The 17,510-nt window shown below is 31.7% G+C and overlaps 1 protein-coding gene and 1 long non-coding RNA gene across 6 annotated transcripts in view; one reads left to right on the top strand and one right to left on the bottom strand.

Annotated features, from left to right (window-relative positions):
* The window catches only part of LRP1B (LDL receptor related protein 1B), a 1,622,137-nt gene that overhangs the window by 121,459 nt on the left and 1,483,168 nt on the right, over positions 1-17,510 (bottom strand). For all 4 annotated transcript variants that reach the window (XM_036236560.1, XM_036236558.1, XM_036236559.1 and 1 more), the window contains exons 67-71: positions 15,787-15,903; positions 10,129-10,235; positions 5,701-5,830; positions 3,888-3,994; positions 3,423-3,555 (exon numbers count right to left, since the gene is read on the bottom strand). In XM_036236560.1, the coding sequence (XP_036092453.1) occupies positions 3,423-3,555; positions 3,888-3,994; positions 5,701-5,830; positions 10,129-10,235; positions 15,787-15,903 (594 nt within the window). The remainder of the gene's footprint in view (positions 1-3,422; positions 3,556-3,887; positions 3,995-5,700; positions 5,831-10,128; positions 10,236-15,786; positions 15,904-17,510) is intronic.
* The window catches only part of LOC118613657, a 54,784-nt gene that overhangs the window by 13,540 nt on the left and 23,734 nt on the right, over positions 1-17,510 (top strand). The gene's annotated exons all lie outside the window — the stretch shown is intronic.

Genomic DNA, 17,510 nt, shown 5'->3' with positions numbered 1-17,510 from the left:
TACGAGTTCCATCCCTGGGTCTTACTAGGAGAGGTCTCATCTTAGGTCAAGTTCAGCAACAGCCTGTGCCTGTTCTAGGGCCACTTGGCATGACCCATCAAGTAATCCACAGATGATAGCCACTTGTGCTGGGATTAGAGTTGCCTAGAGAGGCCAAGCCATGAAGTGAGGCTGGCTGAAGCTAGTGCTGGGGTTGGGGCTGCTCATCAAGAGGGACAGGGCACACTGAGGCCAGACGCTGCTTATTTGGGGTTTTTAAACCTTTGAGAGATTTTAGGAAAGTCTGCAGCATGAACCAAGACAGGTCATTTGTGTGGAAAAACCTCTGGAATACCTTGAGTGAGCTCATAAATTGGGTGGATGGAGTATCAGGGAATCACCAAGGGCAGGACAGTGTTAGCCAGGTTGATGGAGACTCAGAAATAGTGACCCCCTGAGTCTCCAGGCCAGGAAGAAGGAAGGCTTAACAAAGAAAAAATGGATTCCACCATTATATCTGTCTGGGAGAAAGCTGCCTCTTCAGCCCTCACCCTGAAGACGGGCAACTCAGTTCCTCCCTGTATATATCTCTGGCACCCTTCAAGCAGCTTCCCCAGTGCTGGAGCTATTAAGTAAATCCATGTGCAGACCCTTTCAGTGGAATTCCAGCTTCTCTCCATCTCAGTCAGCCATAATATCTGCTGGTTATCACAGCAAGAAGTTGTGGAGATTTCTCTTCCCAGTACTGGAACCCCAGGGCAGGAGCCTGGTATGGGACCACTTGCTCCTCTGGCAGAAACTCTTCAATTGAGATATCCTTCCTGATCTTTAACTGCCACACTCTGATGTGGAACCAGCCTGCTCCACCTCAGATTACCTCCTATCAGTCTCGAGGCAGCTTCCTCTGTAAATTCTTAGTTGTAGGATTTTTGTTCAGTCCAATTTCATGGTTATTCTGTCATTTAGTTGTGGTTTTAATGTTGTGAGAAGAGGCAAACACAGCGTTTGCCTACTTTGTCATCTTGACCATAAATCTGACTCTTTAATTTAGTAAGTTTAAACATTTAGTAGAATAAGTTTAAATTTGAAAGACACCTTAGATTTTAAATACTATAGTGTTCAATTTTTTAACCTGGGTTCCTTTGTTTAAACAATTTTTTAAAAATCCATTATTTAAAGAAAAATAGATTAAGTCTGACAAGATTGCTCCCCCTACACATATACTCACTTTCCAGCTATTCTTACATGTCTCAGAGACATCTCACTGTAGTTGGATTTGACAATATCAAAATAAGCACAGAAAAGTTCATGGAGATGAAAAAAAGAAACTAGATATTGTGATTCTCATTTTAGTAAGTTCTCTGTGCTTTGCATAGTGCAAATCCTAAGCCTTCCTCTTAAAAAAAAAAATATGAAGATTTCTTAAAATCTTTGGAAAATTTCTCATTGTGCTTAATATTAAAACCAAATTCTGCAGCATAAATCTTCAGTTGCGGTTCCTAAAAAGCTAAGCTGTGCCTCACCTCTATGACTTTGTTCATAATGGTCACACCACCTGAAATGTACTTCCTTGTTTTGTTTTCATTCTTAATTGTGAGCATCAAGAAACACAGATTCCAACAGGATAAACTTAGTCAAATAATACACTAGTCGTCATAGTAGAAGGAAACTATGATAACAAAAATTCAATCAAAGGGTGGTTAAGGACACTGCACAAAAGGCTGCAAATTGGTTAAAGACATTAGTGATTGACACGGACTTGAAAAAATAGATATAATTCTTAATGGCAAAAGTATCAAGATGATGAAAATAGCAGAAGGAACCGGAAACATGTTGAAAGCATGTAGGATGTTGCTAGAATATTTCCTGTTTGGCTAGGGTATGTGATGCATAAAGAAGAATAGTAGAATATAAGATTGAGAATATAAAATAAGATCCTTCTCATGTAAATCTGACTGCCAGGTTGAGTTACTTGTACATAACCAGGAAGAAAGATCTTTGAGTAAAGATTGTCATAATCAGAGTTACATGTAAGATGAACCTGGTAACAGTGAGTAGGATGTATTGAACACTGGTTAGGTGGTATTACATGAGCCTAGGCAAGAAACACCAGGAAAAAGAAATATATTGATGACAGTGACTGAAGTTGAGGGAGTGGAGCTTACTAGATAGAAAATGAAAAAAAAGATGAATAACTTAATTTTTGTCCCAAAGTCTTTGCATAAAAGATGACATAAGATTGTTAGTGACAGAGGGTCCTCAAAGTTTGCTGTCTCTAGAATGATCAGTTACAGAAAATGAGTGTGAGAAATTAACTAAATGTAGAAACAGCTATTATGCACGTTATGGCTCTCCGTAATGCATTGCAGATTCCAAATAAAAACTGGAATTTCTCTTGTTGAATATAACGACATTTTATCAGGTTTGGGGATGGAAATGTTATCAAATCATAAATGTTCAATCTAACATTAGAGAAAATAGAAAATATTTTTTCTTAGATGACTAAACATTTACCGAAGTAAATATTTTAAATACATTTACACTGTAGAAACCCTAAGTGCCTGTTTAAATGCCTTGCAATACCTGGTGTCATCTCTGCTGATGATGTTCCAAATATGCTGAAATGTAATGTACATTGAGAGACTTTTGTAAGCAGACTAAATAATTTTTAATAATATATATATAACATGTATATTATGAAAACAACAAAAATCATGTAAATTGTGGTCATTATAAGTTTCACCACACAGGTTTTTTTTTGCTTTCATTTTACTAATTTTAAAGTAGTAACAATTACTGCTTTTAACATGGTGACTTACAACTAAAAAGTTATTAACCATCAAGGAATATTTTTACATAGCTGGAAAATAATTTACTACAATATTCAAAGTTGTCTTCCAGACTGATAAAAAATGCAGATCATTTTTCTCAACCGTATGGTAAGAAGGACATTTGGGTACAACCTATAACATATATATATAATCGATCATATTAGTATGTGTAACATAATATACCATATGTTGTTTCTATTCATTCAGAATAAGACAAGAGATATAGAAGAGAAATGTAGTCTGTAATAATGGCTATAGTGGCTATGATCTTTGTGCTCTTACAGTATCACTAGTCCAGCACCTAGTCCAAAGATATGCTCATAGTATGCACTCAATAAACACTTGCATTTTCATGCTTCTGTTGTACAAAGACTGACATTACAGTCCATCTGAAAATGATCCAGATTTTGCTTATTTAGAACAGGCTATTATGTAATGAAACTATAAAGAGTAAACAGAAGCATTTAATGATCCTATCCTCTGCCTCTAGCATACTACATATTCTCTACAGCACCTTAACTGCCATTCTCTTATTTATGGGGCACGCGGACACAGACACAGACACACACACACACACACACACACACACACACACACACACACACATCTTACCTCTATCACAGTTCCCTTCATCACTGCCATCCACACAGTCATGAATTCCGTCACACAGCCATCTAATTGGAATACAGTGGGCTTTATTTCTGCATCGAAACTGATCTTCCTTACATTCAGTCACACAGTCCATCTGTTCAAAAACAAATGGGCACTGCAGTTTTCATTAATGATAATGATATAGTCACAGGCAAAACAAACATGCAGCTGACAACATTGGAGATTTATTACACTGTAGGCTCTCATATTTTGATTTAATAAATAGGACCTCTAAAAATGACAATGGGGTGAAAATATATGAACAATATAAAGATTTGGGTATTTATTGACATTACTGTATTTGAGGTACTTGTCCTGACATTTTACACAATGCTGAGAATTGGGTTTCTTTACTCTATTTTTACTATACTTGCTTCCCCAAATCTAACTCTAATTCAGAGATTTTAATCAAATTATAGATTTTACCTCATCTGAACCATCAGAACAATCATATTCTCCATTACATTTCAAAGATGCTGAAATACATCCTCCGCTGGCACATATATATTCACTTGATGAGCAAGTAGGAGAAGCTGAATATAATTATAAAGTCAATATTTAGATTTGGTAAAAAGAATGACTGATTTAATAGATAAAGACATATATAAGCATACACAAATGCATAGATAGTAATGGAAATGGTTTATATTATTTAAACTATAGTCAATATTTAATATTAAATATTTGTTTAAAATATGCATTATAATATTATTGCATTGTATGAAATATACTTCAATGATATAGTAGCCTGTTTAGTAAGTGTTCAACTCACTAAAGAAAGAAATGTGTTAAATGTACACTTCAACCCTTCGATTTTGAAGAGTTAATTTTTTTAATGATTTTCTTTTAAACTTAAAAGAAAAAAGCTTTAAATTATTTTTGAAACTGCATGTATTGTATAAATCTAAAAGTGGAAATCTTGGCAAAGTCTCATAGATACTGTTATATCTAGTTATGTTGACATAAATGTCATATTTGCATAAGTTTTAAGGTTCTCAACATGAAAATATGCATAATTAACAGTCTATAGATTATGAAGTATTCTTTTATGATACAGAAAATAAAAATAACAAATGGATAAATAAGTTACTAGTACCCAAATTAATTAATTTACAGAAGAATTATGACAACTGTTTTTGTCTATTAGTTTGTTTGTTAGGTTTGCATTCAAAGCTCTAGGATTCTTGGTCTTATAATAGACCATTAGATAGTTAAATGTACTTACACAATGACCCTGTGGCCTGAATTGCTTATACCAGGGATGCTAAAAAAGTTTTTCTTTTTTGGTTTTTAATTTCTTTTAGTTGACAATGTTGGTCTAGGGATTTGTATAATTAAGGCATCTGAGAACATGTCTGGATTCAGTAAGATCTGATCAATTAGCAGGAAGGACCATGGGTGTGAAACTGGAACATGGTAACATGTATGCCTTGTATCTTCTATTCTGACCTAGTGTCTCAAAGTAATGCTTTAATGGCTATACATAAATTATAGTATAATTTCTCTAGTAATTTTTTATAGAATAATAATTTAAAAACAGCTAAGTAAAAAAATTAAATGTTGAAAAACATTTATAGAGCCATATTTAATAAATAGAAATGCATAAATTGGGCGTGTTTTTTTTCTGTGTATTTTGGTTTTGCTTCCTAATTTTATTTTTATTTTGGACCAAGGTATAAATAAAAATAATATACTTATGCTCATATGTTTGTGTGTGTGTGTTTTAGAATTTTGTTATATAGAAATATTTCTAAAAGAAGTAGACAATTAAAATGGTAGATGTTTTTTTTTTCAGTTGGTATTATGTCAAAATCATTACATTTCATTTTATAATCTTAATTTCCATAATTGAAAATCTGACTTTTATTGTACTGACAGTTTCATCAAATTTCATTTTATTGTCTTGAAAAAACTATCCCAAATGGTATGTATGGTAAGGAATGCAAACAAGAATGTGAAATTTTTGGGAGGACTGCTTAGATCTTGAGCATAGTAACAATCTTATCTGCCAAAACAGATGTTTAATATTATTAGCTCATCTGAAATATCTGTACATAAATTAATCGGTGTGTCCAAACATATGAAGGACACACCAATTAATCTATGTACAGATATTTCAGATTATTTTTAAAATACAGAAATCTGTGTGTGTATTTACCAGTATTCTGAATATTACTCAAACTTAAATTCTATGAAGTTCATATGTCCACTAAATTTAATGTCATCTCAATCATTTTACCTGGTTCACAGTTTTTCTCATCTTCTCCATATTTACAGTCTTCATGACCATCACATTTCCATTTTGTTGATATACACTGACCATTTGAACACTGGAACTGATCTTTAGAACAACTTGTTTCACAATTTCTCTGTAAAAACAACATGTAATTAAAATTAAATGATTAAACAAATGTAACTCAAATGACAACTAGAAATCTTATGCATAGAATCTTAGAAGTGTAGAAACCAAATATGCCACATATAAGAAGCTCAGATGATCATATGTAATTCTAGCGCTACATAACATAATTATAACAATTTTCCACTGTCATTTGTCTCTGTGACTCATAATAAAACAGTTAAAAATGGCTTAATCATACTAATCTCTGAGTATGTTATTCTTCAACAGACAGTTACGGGGTGCTGTGATTTTAATAATTGTAGGTGAGAATAAAGATTGTTGGGGGGGGGTGTAAAAAAAAGTTAAACAATTATTTCTAAACAAGTACATCCAGTTCATTGATGGGAGGATTAAATGTGAAACAAACAAGAATCCTAAAGCAAATTTGTTTTGCATTGGCGGAACTTCCCTAACGTTATTTCTTTCCCTTTCTTGAGCTGTCAACAATTGTCATTTCATCTAGCTCACATATCGATTTTATTTGTAAGTCAAACAAGATCGTAGATAGACCTTTGAGAATCTTTCAATTCTATATATGAGATCAATGAAAGAGATCCACTAGGAATTTATCTCCCTTGGGGTTTGACTATTCTGGCTGAAATGAAATGCTCCAATGTAATGTCTTCCTAAGATGATGTTCTGTGGTTAAGAAATTTCTATTCTTGCCAAAATATACTTGGTGGTTCATTCAACGAAATGTGTAATATTCTCACAGCTTGTGAAATTCCCAGTGATGAAACATCTTGAACTATTACTCCCTATTTCTTCATAGTTTCACTCCCATTTAAGGAAGGAAAGTTTGGTTTTAAATTCCATAATTTTCTCCTTGTTGATAGCAGTTTAATTAGACTGCCTGCTTTATAATATATTTTCTTCTTTCCTTCTTTTCTACTTTCCTTCTTTTACTAAATATTGAGGGTTTCCTATTTGCCAGAGAGTTTCTTAAAAGAGAATACAAAGAAAAATAAGATTTATTTCCCATATTCGATAAACTCATAGACTAATAATAGGGAAGATCAGCAGCTAAACCAACAATCACAAAAAAAAATTCCATTATCTGTCAAAATGAATGGATATGTTTTTAAACATATGTATTCTTATGGTTTTTAGAAAAGACTTCACAAAGGAAGTTTAAACATAAATGGAACTACCTAAGAAAAGGTTTTTAATGCATAAGGCTAATTAGAAACGTGCTGTATCTGAGGGGTAAACTATGTTCAGTGAATGGCATAAAATACACTGGAGAAATAGACCATGCCCTGATCCCAGGAAAGGAATTTCATGTGTCTTGTTCACCACCATACTCTCCATGCTCAGTATTGTGCTATCAAATGGTAAGCATTTGATAAAAACTGATAAATGAATAAGTGAAAAAAATGAATGAAGTAGCAAATGTAGAAAATAAGAACTATAAATTAAAACTTTATGTAATTAAACTCCACTAGCAAAGGATTCGTATCCCATTGTGTGGATAAGAATAATATCTGTCTATGTACCAAGTATCTAGCACTATTCATGATTATAATAACTGCTCAGTATATATTTGTAGAATTAATGATTATCTCAGTAATAATGTTAATTTAAGTAAAATAGCTCAATCCCAATGGTTCTGATATACCCGCATTGACGACAACACAGGAGGTGATCCTTAACGATCTACAATAAATTGCAGTATAGTCGATGTGTGTGTGTTTGCATGTGTGTGTGTGTGTGTGTGCGCGCGCCTATACTTGTAGAGCAATTATTTTGGATAGTTAAAACATACGAAAAAATATAGAGAATCAAATAATGAATCCCATCATACACATTTAACCATTATAAATGCTTCATATTCATACCTCCTCCCCCTACTTATTTACATTCTGGATTATTTTAACATAACAACAATACTAAATAAAGATCTCATAATATAATACTTTTAAATTAAATTTGTTATTAAATAGTTTTTATTCATAGTCTTTGTTTCTAAATTTGTATTTCCCTTCATTTGCTAAAAAAAAAAATTAGCTAATAATATCAAAAGCATTTTAACCATCTTAGTCTCAATATATATGTTTCAAGTTAGCAAAACCAATATTATTATGAAGAACAAGTCTATGGATACACTTTAAGATCTCTTTGTATTTCTTTTTATTCTTATGATGCATTATACTAGATATAGAGTCAGCTATTATATTTTAAAGTCACTTCAAATAATTCTTCACTGCATATGGCACCAACTTAATATATAGTTATGTTGATCCAAGTTGTTAGATTTTTTTTTTATTGTTTTGGATAGATATTAACAAACTAATTATACTGCCAGTTCACATTCATGCAAAACTTTGTTCTCGCTATGTTCTCTTCTGTTCTTAATATGAAAGTATTATGTATATAATTCTACATTCTAGACATTTGTTCTGTTTAGCTTTTGTTTGTTTGTTTGTTTGCTTGCTTGCTTTTGTCAATGCAACCTGTCATCCTAGACTTTAAAATAAAAATAGAAATCAACTTCCTATTGTGTTAGCCACCTTACTACATATAGACTGCACAAAATATCTGCAAATGTGGAGAGAGTTAATCTGATTCTGTAGAGTTGTTATAATGAAAATATTTAAATAGTAGAGATATATTTAGCCATCGAAAAACTCTATGAATTTATGATAGAGAGAAATGGTGTTAGTAAAGATATCTATTTTCACATGAATAAGATTTTTGAAAAATAAATGTTTGATTCTGTATATGTTCTTTGGACATATAGTGAATAACATGTATGATGAAATCATAAGCCCTAAGCAATATGTTCCCATCTCTTGATATTTATGGATTAAACGAGGTTGGTGGAAAATATTTTTTAAAGAAAACAAAACATTTTTTTTATGGTATGAATGAGTTTATGTGGACCGTGTTTTCCCGAATGAAGGACGTTTAATATAATTTTTGAATAAATGAATACTAAGTAAATATGTGGCTGGGTAATGTAAGAATTTAACTCCTATGTAGATTTTTAAAAATTTTCTTTTGACTTCTTTCATGAATGGCTGTGAATAAAAATGCTATTTGCTAATTTCTTCTGAGAAACCTTTGCAATCTCAAGGTTTAGGTTTTCTGGCCTTCGGGTGAGAAGTTACATGCATTTGTTCCCAAATCCAGAATGTGATCGAGATAATGAGAGAATGGAAAATTGTCGGGCCCTGAGACAAATGCCTGAAGACTAGAAAAAAGCTAGCTCGTGTGAGTTCTATAAATAGTAAAGAACTGTAGTGTCTCCCAATGAGGCAGGAAATCGGTGGATACTTCAGGAAGTTAGACCTGAAATATAAAAATCTCTAGGCCAGCAGGGAACACTGTCTCTACAAAAGCCTACAGTCAGTGAGAGGTTCTTCATGAGGGGTAAGCGCTATGCATGTCAACCAAAACAGCAGAGCTCCCAGGCATCATTTTTCCCTGGAAGGAGTCATATTGCCCCTGAGCATGGGATACTTTATTTTTGCTTCATCTTTGACAGGATTTGATTGCACAAGTACTGTGTTCCTGATAGTAACATGGAAAATCATTAACATGGAAAATCATGAACAGGAAAAATTATTAAAAGTGACTATTGCTGAACTTCTCCCTGATACTCAAAAGTGAGAGCTTAGGTCATTTTAGATTTGATTGAGAAAAATATAGCCATGTATCATGTATTATTTTTAAAGCTTTGTAGAGTAATTAATAGCTATAATTCAAATATATAGATTCATAAATAATGAATTGTGTGAAGTATCTAAGTTTACAGAATTGTCCAGAAAATTCTAAACTTTTTCACTTAAGCTATGTACACATAGGCTTTGTTATAAATGGGTTGTGATCCATGATCTAAGCAAAGCTGAACCTTTGGTTTAATATCTTCGAGACTATATTGAAAGAGACTGAGGAGAAGAAACATTTTAAAACGCATAAAAATATTAGTCCTGACTATAAATACTGCAGCACATTTATGAACAAATTCTCAGATGGCAAGGGCATCAGCTACAGGGAATAAGGTTTCCAAACATCCTATTCTCAGTCCAACCATTCACCATTTGAGATAAAAATGACTATAAAATTAACTGTCAATAGTAGCACAAGAGCTATTCCCTGTTCTGAGTGTGTGCGGCACAGAGCTTAGATATAATACTTAACTCAGTGCGTCAGGAGTAAAGTGCATTTCAGAGCCGTCCTTGTCACATTCATTGGATTGAATGATAATAATTATAAATATGATTCTAAAGAACTGGTTTATTTTGGTTTTTCAAAGTTGCCTACCTCATCCGAGCCATCTGCACAGTCAAAATCTCCATCACACCAAAACCTTGAAGAAACACAGTCCCCATTGGCACAAAGAAAATCTTTCAATGTGCAGGTCTGTGGCTCTGAGGATGGAAAGATAGAACAGGGTCATTCTATTATATGCAGTTGTATTTTAAAATTTATATAACATACAACATGGGGAAGCATTAAGCAGAACCAAAAAATTGTTTATGAAAAATATTTCATGAAGCATCTATAGTACATGATACAATGATTTTTAAAATTTAAAGTCATGATTAGAAAGTGGCATTGCAGAAACAAATTGAAAAAGGAAGATAAATAGCGTGCTATTTAATTAAAAATACAGTAGCAAAGTAAAATAAAAGGCATAAAATCCTGCCTATTATAGTATAACAATAATCTTTTCAAGTTGTTGAAGTTCTGTCATTTTATGTATTTAAGTATGACATTTTGTGATTCTCTGTACTCGTGGGGCTGTTTAATAACTGAGGAGTGAGTCTAGCCTTTGGTTCTTGACATTTTATTATGCATTATAATGACTTAGGAATACTTCAATTTTGTTCCCAGAAACTTCAGAGTTCATAGAACAAGGATTCATGGGAATATTATTGAACAGAACTGGGTGGATATGGGTTGAAGAGGCAGAAGGAGGTTTTTTTTTTGGAAAATTGCCTATTTGTTTATGCAATTGTTTGCTTATGTCCTATATAGTCTCCCTGTCATTTTAGACAATTTGACAGTTGTTGATTTAATTATGCTTCACCATATTCTACATAGAATGTAAGCCAAATGTTATGACTTGCTATTTGGCTTAATTTCCAAGTGGGATATATTTCATCCAGACAATAAACTCGAATTTCAGAAATTTGTCCCTGCAAGTAATCTCTATCACTGCTGAAGATCAACTCTTGTTTAGTTTTTGTTCCCTGAACAGAAATGGTATCTGGCATGAAGAAAGATATTATCTCTATTTATTAACTGTACTTACCGCTGTCTCACACATAATAATATTCTTATCTGGGTGAAAGAGGAATAGGTAACAAAAATTACATTTAAGGAATATCTATATAAAGCCTAATTTTCTATATAAAGATTGTGAATAATTCAGCCTGTATTTAAATATTATTCCACACAACCACTCAGTTCCCAGCTATAGAGAAATATTATAATAATGTTTAATATTATAAAGTTTCCTACACTTCTATGTAAACATTCTGCTAAAGACGTGGGGGAATCTGTGGAAAGTGTAATATATTTCAGAGCATTTTTTTTCTGCTCTGAGACTTTATTTTAAAATGTGAACTTCAGGCTGTATAAGACAAGATGTTAACTAATGGAAAAATGCCAGTAACTGGAGGATCCCTTTCATGTCTCAATACTCATTTGTTTGTGTGAGCATGACAATAGCAGCTTGTTTTTTTTTTTTTTTGCATTATGTTGACACATATATTATGCTTTAATCATAAAAAATCACTATTAATATTACTAATGATAACAATAATTATTAGCAGTTACTAATTGCTTATTTGTTGTTAGAAACTAGTTGAAGCTAACACTAAATACTTGAATGAACTCATCAATTCTAACTACTCTATAAGTTAAGTGTTATTATTGAACCCTTTTAATTTTATTTTACTAATTTTAAATTAATTTTTATATGATATTGGTTAACAAAATCCAGTAAGTTTCAGCTGTACATTTGAACAATATATATTTACATTGTATGTTCACCTACCATAGTTAGGTTTCTTTCTGTCCCCACATATTTTTAGATGAGTAAATTAAGACAAGGAGAGAATAAATAAGGAACTTATTCCAAATTACCTAGCAGGCAGAAGAGCTAATATTAAATTCAAACCTAGATGATCTGATACCAGGGATTATACTTCTTACTTCTAGGCCATATTATTGCCTCTCATATTGCTCAGGAAGCAATAAGGGCTCACTTATTGAAGATATTAACATTAAATCTCTGGGAAGTCAAGTTACCTGTTCAAAGCACATGACTACCAATGTCTATTTCACTTACTACTAATAAAAGAGAACACTTTTTCTCTTATTATTCCTTCATATGAAAGCTATTTTATACTTCTTCATATGGACTGGTCACATACTTTGATATTAAAGAAGGCAAAAATACATAATCTAAGAATTAAAAAGCTTTGGAAGCCATCTTGCACAAAATCAAAGAAACTAAGTTCAGAACATAAAAGTGACTTTCGAAGCTGTATTGCTAGTGGCAAAGCAGAAAGGTTTATAGACTCTTAATTTCTCCACTGAGAATACTATCATAAACCCTTGGTGATAAGTTCAAAAGTTATGTGAATGTGGGTGTATACATTTGAGGAGAATTTTTAGAATACAATTAATATAACTGACAGGCTATACAAATAATCCTCTAATATAAATTCAGTATGAAAGTACTAGAAATTTGAATAAGTCCAGACAAAGCTTTTCCCTCTACATACATAATCCAGTTGATCAAGTTATTTGGTACTTTTAAATCAATTAGATTGCTAGTTCTTAATAATGTGAAGATATAAAGAAATTTTTTGTAAATCAAGTACTCAAGAGTATATGACATACATATTATATTTGTTGTTTATAAAGTTAGTAAGGATGTTGAGATTTTTCAAATATTTCCAAACATTTGATTTGTATTACAAAGTAACTTTAATAACAATGATATTTTCTTATTTTTAAGAGCAGAAATTATTGCAAAGTCACAGTGTCCCTGCTGAACATTTAACAAGGGAAACAATAGCAGATGATGGTGAAATAAGGGACTAATTGCCTATATAATTATAAAAAAGTACAAATCATATTAAATTTAAGACATCAATGGCAATTAGTTGCTCCACTACTATTTTAACTATTCCTATATCTGTACCTGGAGTGTTTCCAACACAAGTAAAAAAAAAAAAATAAATTCATTAAATTGGATTCATAAACAAGAAAGTTCAAAAACTATTTAAAAATATATTACTAATATAAATATGTGTCAGCCACTGTAGTAGTCTCTGGGACATAGTTCTACACACTACACTATCTCCAGATACTTAAGAACTCAAAATAAATGTGATAAAGAAGTAAATGAGGCAATGGAATGCAAGTAAGCATTGGGTGATAAAATGTGCTGTTGTAAAAAAGAATGTTGCTGTTGCTTTTTAACTATAAGGTTGATGTACTATCTCTGTTAAGTATGTTTTACTACTTAATATTAACAAGAGTTAAAATGTGAACCAAAATGCATACCATTGCCTAATGATATTTATGAAATAAGATAATAATATACCACTGCCTTTTTGATATATTGCTGTTATCTATCTATATCTCTCTCTATATATATATATTATAATTATACACATGATTGTGTCATATAATATTATAGTTACAATTACAATATATACATTATAATAATGTATATATAATTACAATTGTTTTAGTTTAGTTGTATACATATAATTATAACAGTTTCAGTAGATAATAAGAAATTGAAAATATCTCAAGAGCATTTTAATAAAGCAACAGTATTTTTTCTAAAGCTGACTTCCATATGACTAATCTCTTGGTGCTCCCTATAGATATATTCTTTTCTCATTTTTCATAGACTCAGCTCCTGTCAATGTAGAACTGTTGGTGTTTTCAATGTTTAAAACTTCTTATTTCTTCCGGCCTATTCCGGCCTATTCAAGCACCACTTTTTGTCTAGATCCCTTGATCCTCCTCTTACAAATTCTTACATGTTTAACATCTTCCCAACTGTGATACTTGTCCAGTGTATGCTTTCTTTTCTTCCATGTCACTATTGTAATGTACTACATTCTTGTTCACCATCATCTCTACTCTGAAAATACATCAATATTACTTATATTAGGCCATAAGCTCAAAGTAAATAAGATCTAAAAAGAGCCACACATAAGTAGGCATTTTATATTGCCATGCTTGATATTATAGCCGTTTCCCTTGTTTTTTCTTACGGGCTCTGTGGCTATAGTGATTTATCATGAAATTTTCATGGTGACAAGTGAGAGGCAGTGTTCCTTCTTTTTACTTTCTTGCATCAAAGGCAGACTTTTAGAAGATGTCAGCAAAATGATATTCGGCCATTTAGGAAGCCCAGCAGACTCAGAAGCAGGCTAGCTTGACCTTTCAATCTTTTTTTCTTATTACAGCAGTGACCTAACTTCTCATACAATTTCAGTTACCACTTAAAGTTTTCTAAGAGATAAGTCTCAAATGTTACTTTCTCATCTACCCTCTCTTGCTCTCAATATCCTTCAGTCATAGGGTATTTCCTCTCAGGTAACTTATTTATAATTAACACTAAATGTATCTTAAACTAAGTAGTTATCTGTATGAAAATTAATTAAATAGAAAGTATACATATGCGTCTCTCTTTTTGTGTTTACTTTTCCTACCATCCTCACCCCATTAGATTTTTATTTCACTGGACAGAATCTGAGTGAGAACTAGCTATTTAAAGTTTTTAAAAATTACTGATTAAAGGAATCTAGAACACTGTAATGACTCTCTGCAATGTTCTTTACCATTCCAAAGAGTGTTATCAGTAAGGAGATATCTATGTGAAGAAGGAATATTAATATTTCTATCTTCGAGTATTCCATAATCATAATGACCGAGAGATTTCATACTTCATGTACCTGACCCTCAAACACTAGCCAGATTGTTTTGAGAGTATCCAAAATATCAGTTGATATTTTGCAAAGTAAATATCTTATTTGTTTATCATAGCTATAAATTTACTGTTTGCTTTTACGTACTATATTATTATGCTTTAATATAAGAATTCCTATTTTGTCTCCTGTGCCTTGGGGAATGGATGTTCTTAGCCCAGTTTATAAAAGTAGACATTATTATTTTAATCAAATTCTTTTTGAAAGTAGTGAAATATAAATATTTAATAAATGGAATTTGATCGTCTTATTTTAAACATGATTATATTGTTTTCTTTGTTTAAACAACAGAGTAAGAGTCAGAAAGAAATATACTCAAAAATTAATTCTAGAATATAGAGATAGTGCCATCTTTTTGCCTACTCCCAAACTTTTTAGAAAATAAGTTTGTTAAATAATTACTATTTTTAAAATTTATTACATAAAAATGCAAGAAGCAGATAATGATAATAGTGTTATTCTATTTTTCAGAGAAAAGCATCCTGAATAAATATGGTGTTCACCAGTCCGGAGAGAATAAATGATATTTCACTGAAAGAAGCTCATGGGTGAATTTATAGTGTAAAAGAATTTGAGACTGAAATGAAATGAATACCATCCATTTAAAAATGATATGTTTTGTACTGTCCCCACATCATTCAGCTCTTTATGTGAACTTGCATCAAGGGCTTTCTTCATTGCATACTAATAGGTTGTATTAAAACTCATGACACTTTCATACCAATTCTGATAACTGTAAGAAAATAACTCCCAGGATGAGCATTTTAATAATTCTACCATTTAAGATTCAGGTCAATTTAGTCCGAATATTCTTGTTCAAATGGGAATGTGTGTATAAAAATGTGAGCTGCAGGACAGATAGGTTCATATTCATACTTTAACTGAACTAAAAATTGCTATCTTGCTTATTGAAAAGGCTGCCAGCTCTCAACATTCTTAAGAAAGAGTTACTTACTACAGTTTTCTTCATCTGAATTATCGCTGCAGTCATTTTGACTATCACACCGCCAGTGATCGGGAATACAGTTGTTGTTTTTACACTGGAATTCATGAGGTCCACAGGTTTTTTTATCTGTAATAACAAGAGTTTGTAGCATTGATTTCCACAAAAACTTTATTTTCAATATCCTCACTGCCATGCCAAATCCGGGGCATATGACATTTCCTCAGACCTTAATTAAATTACTAACTGACAAGCATCCTTAGGAAAATTGAAAGCAAATACTGAATAAAGTTCACCTGTCTTTCGGTCATGTTTTTAACACAAGCTAATTACAAAGTAATTGATTGGACCACCCATACGAAGTCAATACAAATCAATCAATTAAAAAAAAAATGAAATTATCCAAACTACTCTTTTCTTAAGGACACTTCTTCCCTAAGCCACATTCTATTTATGCCATAAAGCAGCAAACAGAAATGGTTATTGATCAAACTCTGAGACTGTCATCTTGTTTCCCTCCCTGAGAAGCTCTTACTCATAATTACCTATACTCAGCTGCTCTAAATTTATAAAGTATAATAATGCATAACATGCATGCACCTTGACAATTAACAAAGTGCCATGTTGCTTGAACTTTTAAGCAATCTCTTTGAATACCAGGAGAGGTATTAATTAGCTCTTCACTTTATAAATAACAAAACAGAAACTTAGAAGTTTAGAAACTTGATAAATTTGCTAACATTAAATAGCTCAGCCAATAAAAAAAAAAGTGTGTTTTTACTCCTGATTTTGTGCTCTTTACAACAAATCTGTGCCCATACGAGCCAGAATTAGAATTCATGCAATAGAAATTTATTTTAAGTTTAGTCATATATTTTAAAATTTGAGTAATATCTAATTGTATATAGTCTAAAGCAGTGCTTCTTAAACGTCAATGTGTATACTTATAAAACACTTGGGAGTTTTGCTAAAATGGAGATTGTAATTGAGTAGATCTGAATTTCTTACAAGCTCTCCTCTAGTGATAACATTGTCCTTGGTCTATGAAACACACTGAGTAGCAAGAGTTTAAAGTATCAAAATGGTATAAAGTCAATAACATAAAAATAACGAAATTACACATGTCAATATACAATTTAAGGCACATTTATTTTTCTTTCTTATACTTAGATTGACTACTTATTCTCAGCCATATTAAAGATGAACTACGAAGTGTTTAACAATTCAGACTAGCAAAACAAAGGAGAACGTAAGCTCTTTGGTGGTGGTTGCTATACTTTAATTCAAAATGCATCTTACAAAATTCAGACTCAAATAGATTATAAAAGCAAAAGTGATTTAGGTATAATTATGAAAATTAAATGAACATCTATTAATAACTCAGCTTACTTATTAGCTAAGCATTTTCATAAACATGATCACATTTAATCTTCAAGTCTCAAAGACTTGAAGTTATTTTTCCCATTGTACAAAGATATTAAATGGCAAAGGAGAAATTTATATCTATATCTTACGCCAGAAACATTTTACATTTTTTGTAGAAATTTTCATGATAGACTTGAAATATATTTTTCTACTAAATAAGTAAATAGATGATAGATTATAGGTAGATAGCTAGATGGTAGATAGATGATAAATAGATAGATGATAGATAGATAGATGATAGATAGATAGACAGATAGATAGATAGATAGATGATAGATAGATGCCTCATATTTCCTTCTACCCCCTTTCTT

This window comes from Rousettus aegyptiacus, unplaced genomic scaffold, assembly GCF_014176215.1.
Source record: "Rousettus aegyptiacus isolate mRouAeg1 unplaced genomic scaffold, mRouAeg1.p scaffold_m13_p_2, whole genome shotgun sequence".
Classification (NCBI taxonomy): Eukaryota; Metazoa; Chordata; class Mammalia; order Chiroptera; family Pteropodidae; genus Rousettus; species Rousettus aegyptiacus.
Note: the sequence above shows the minus strand (reverse complement) of the source record. Positions and strands in the feature narration are given on the sequence as shown.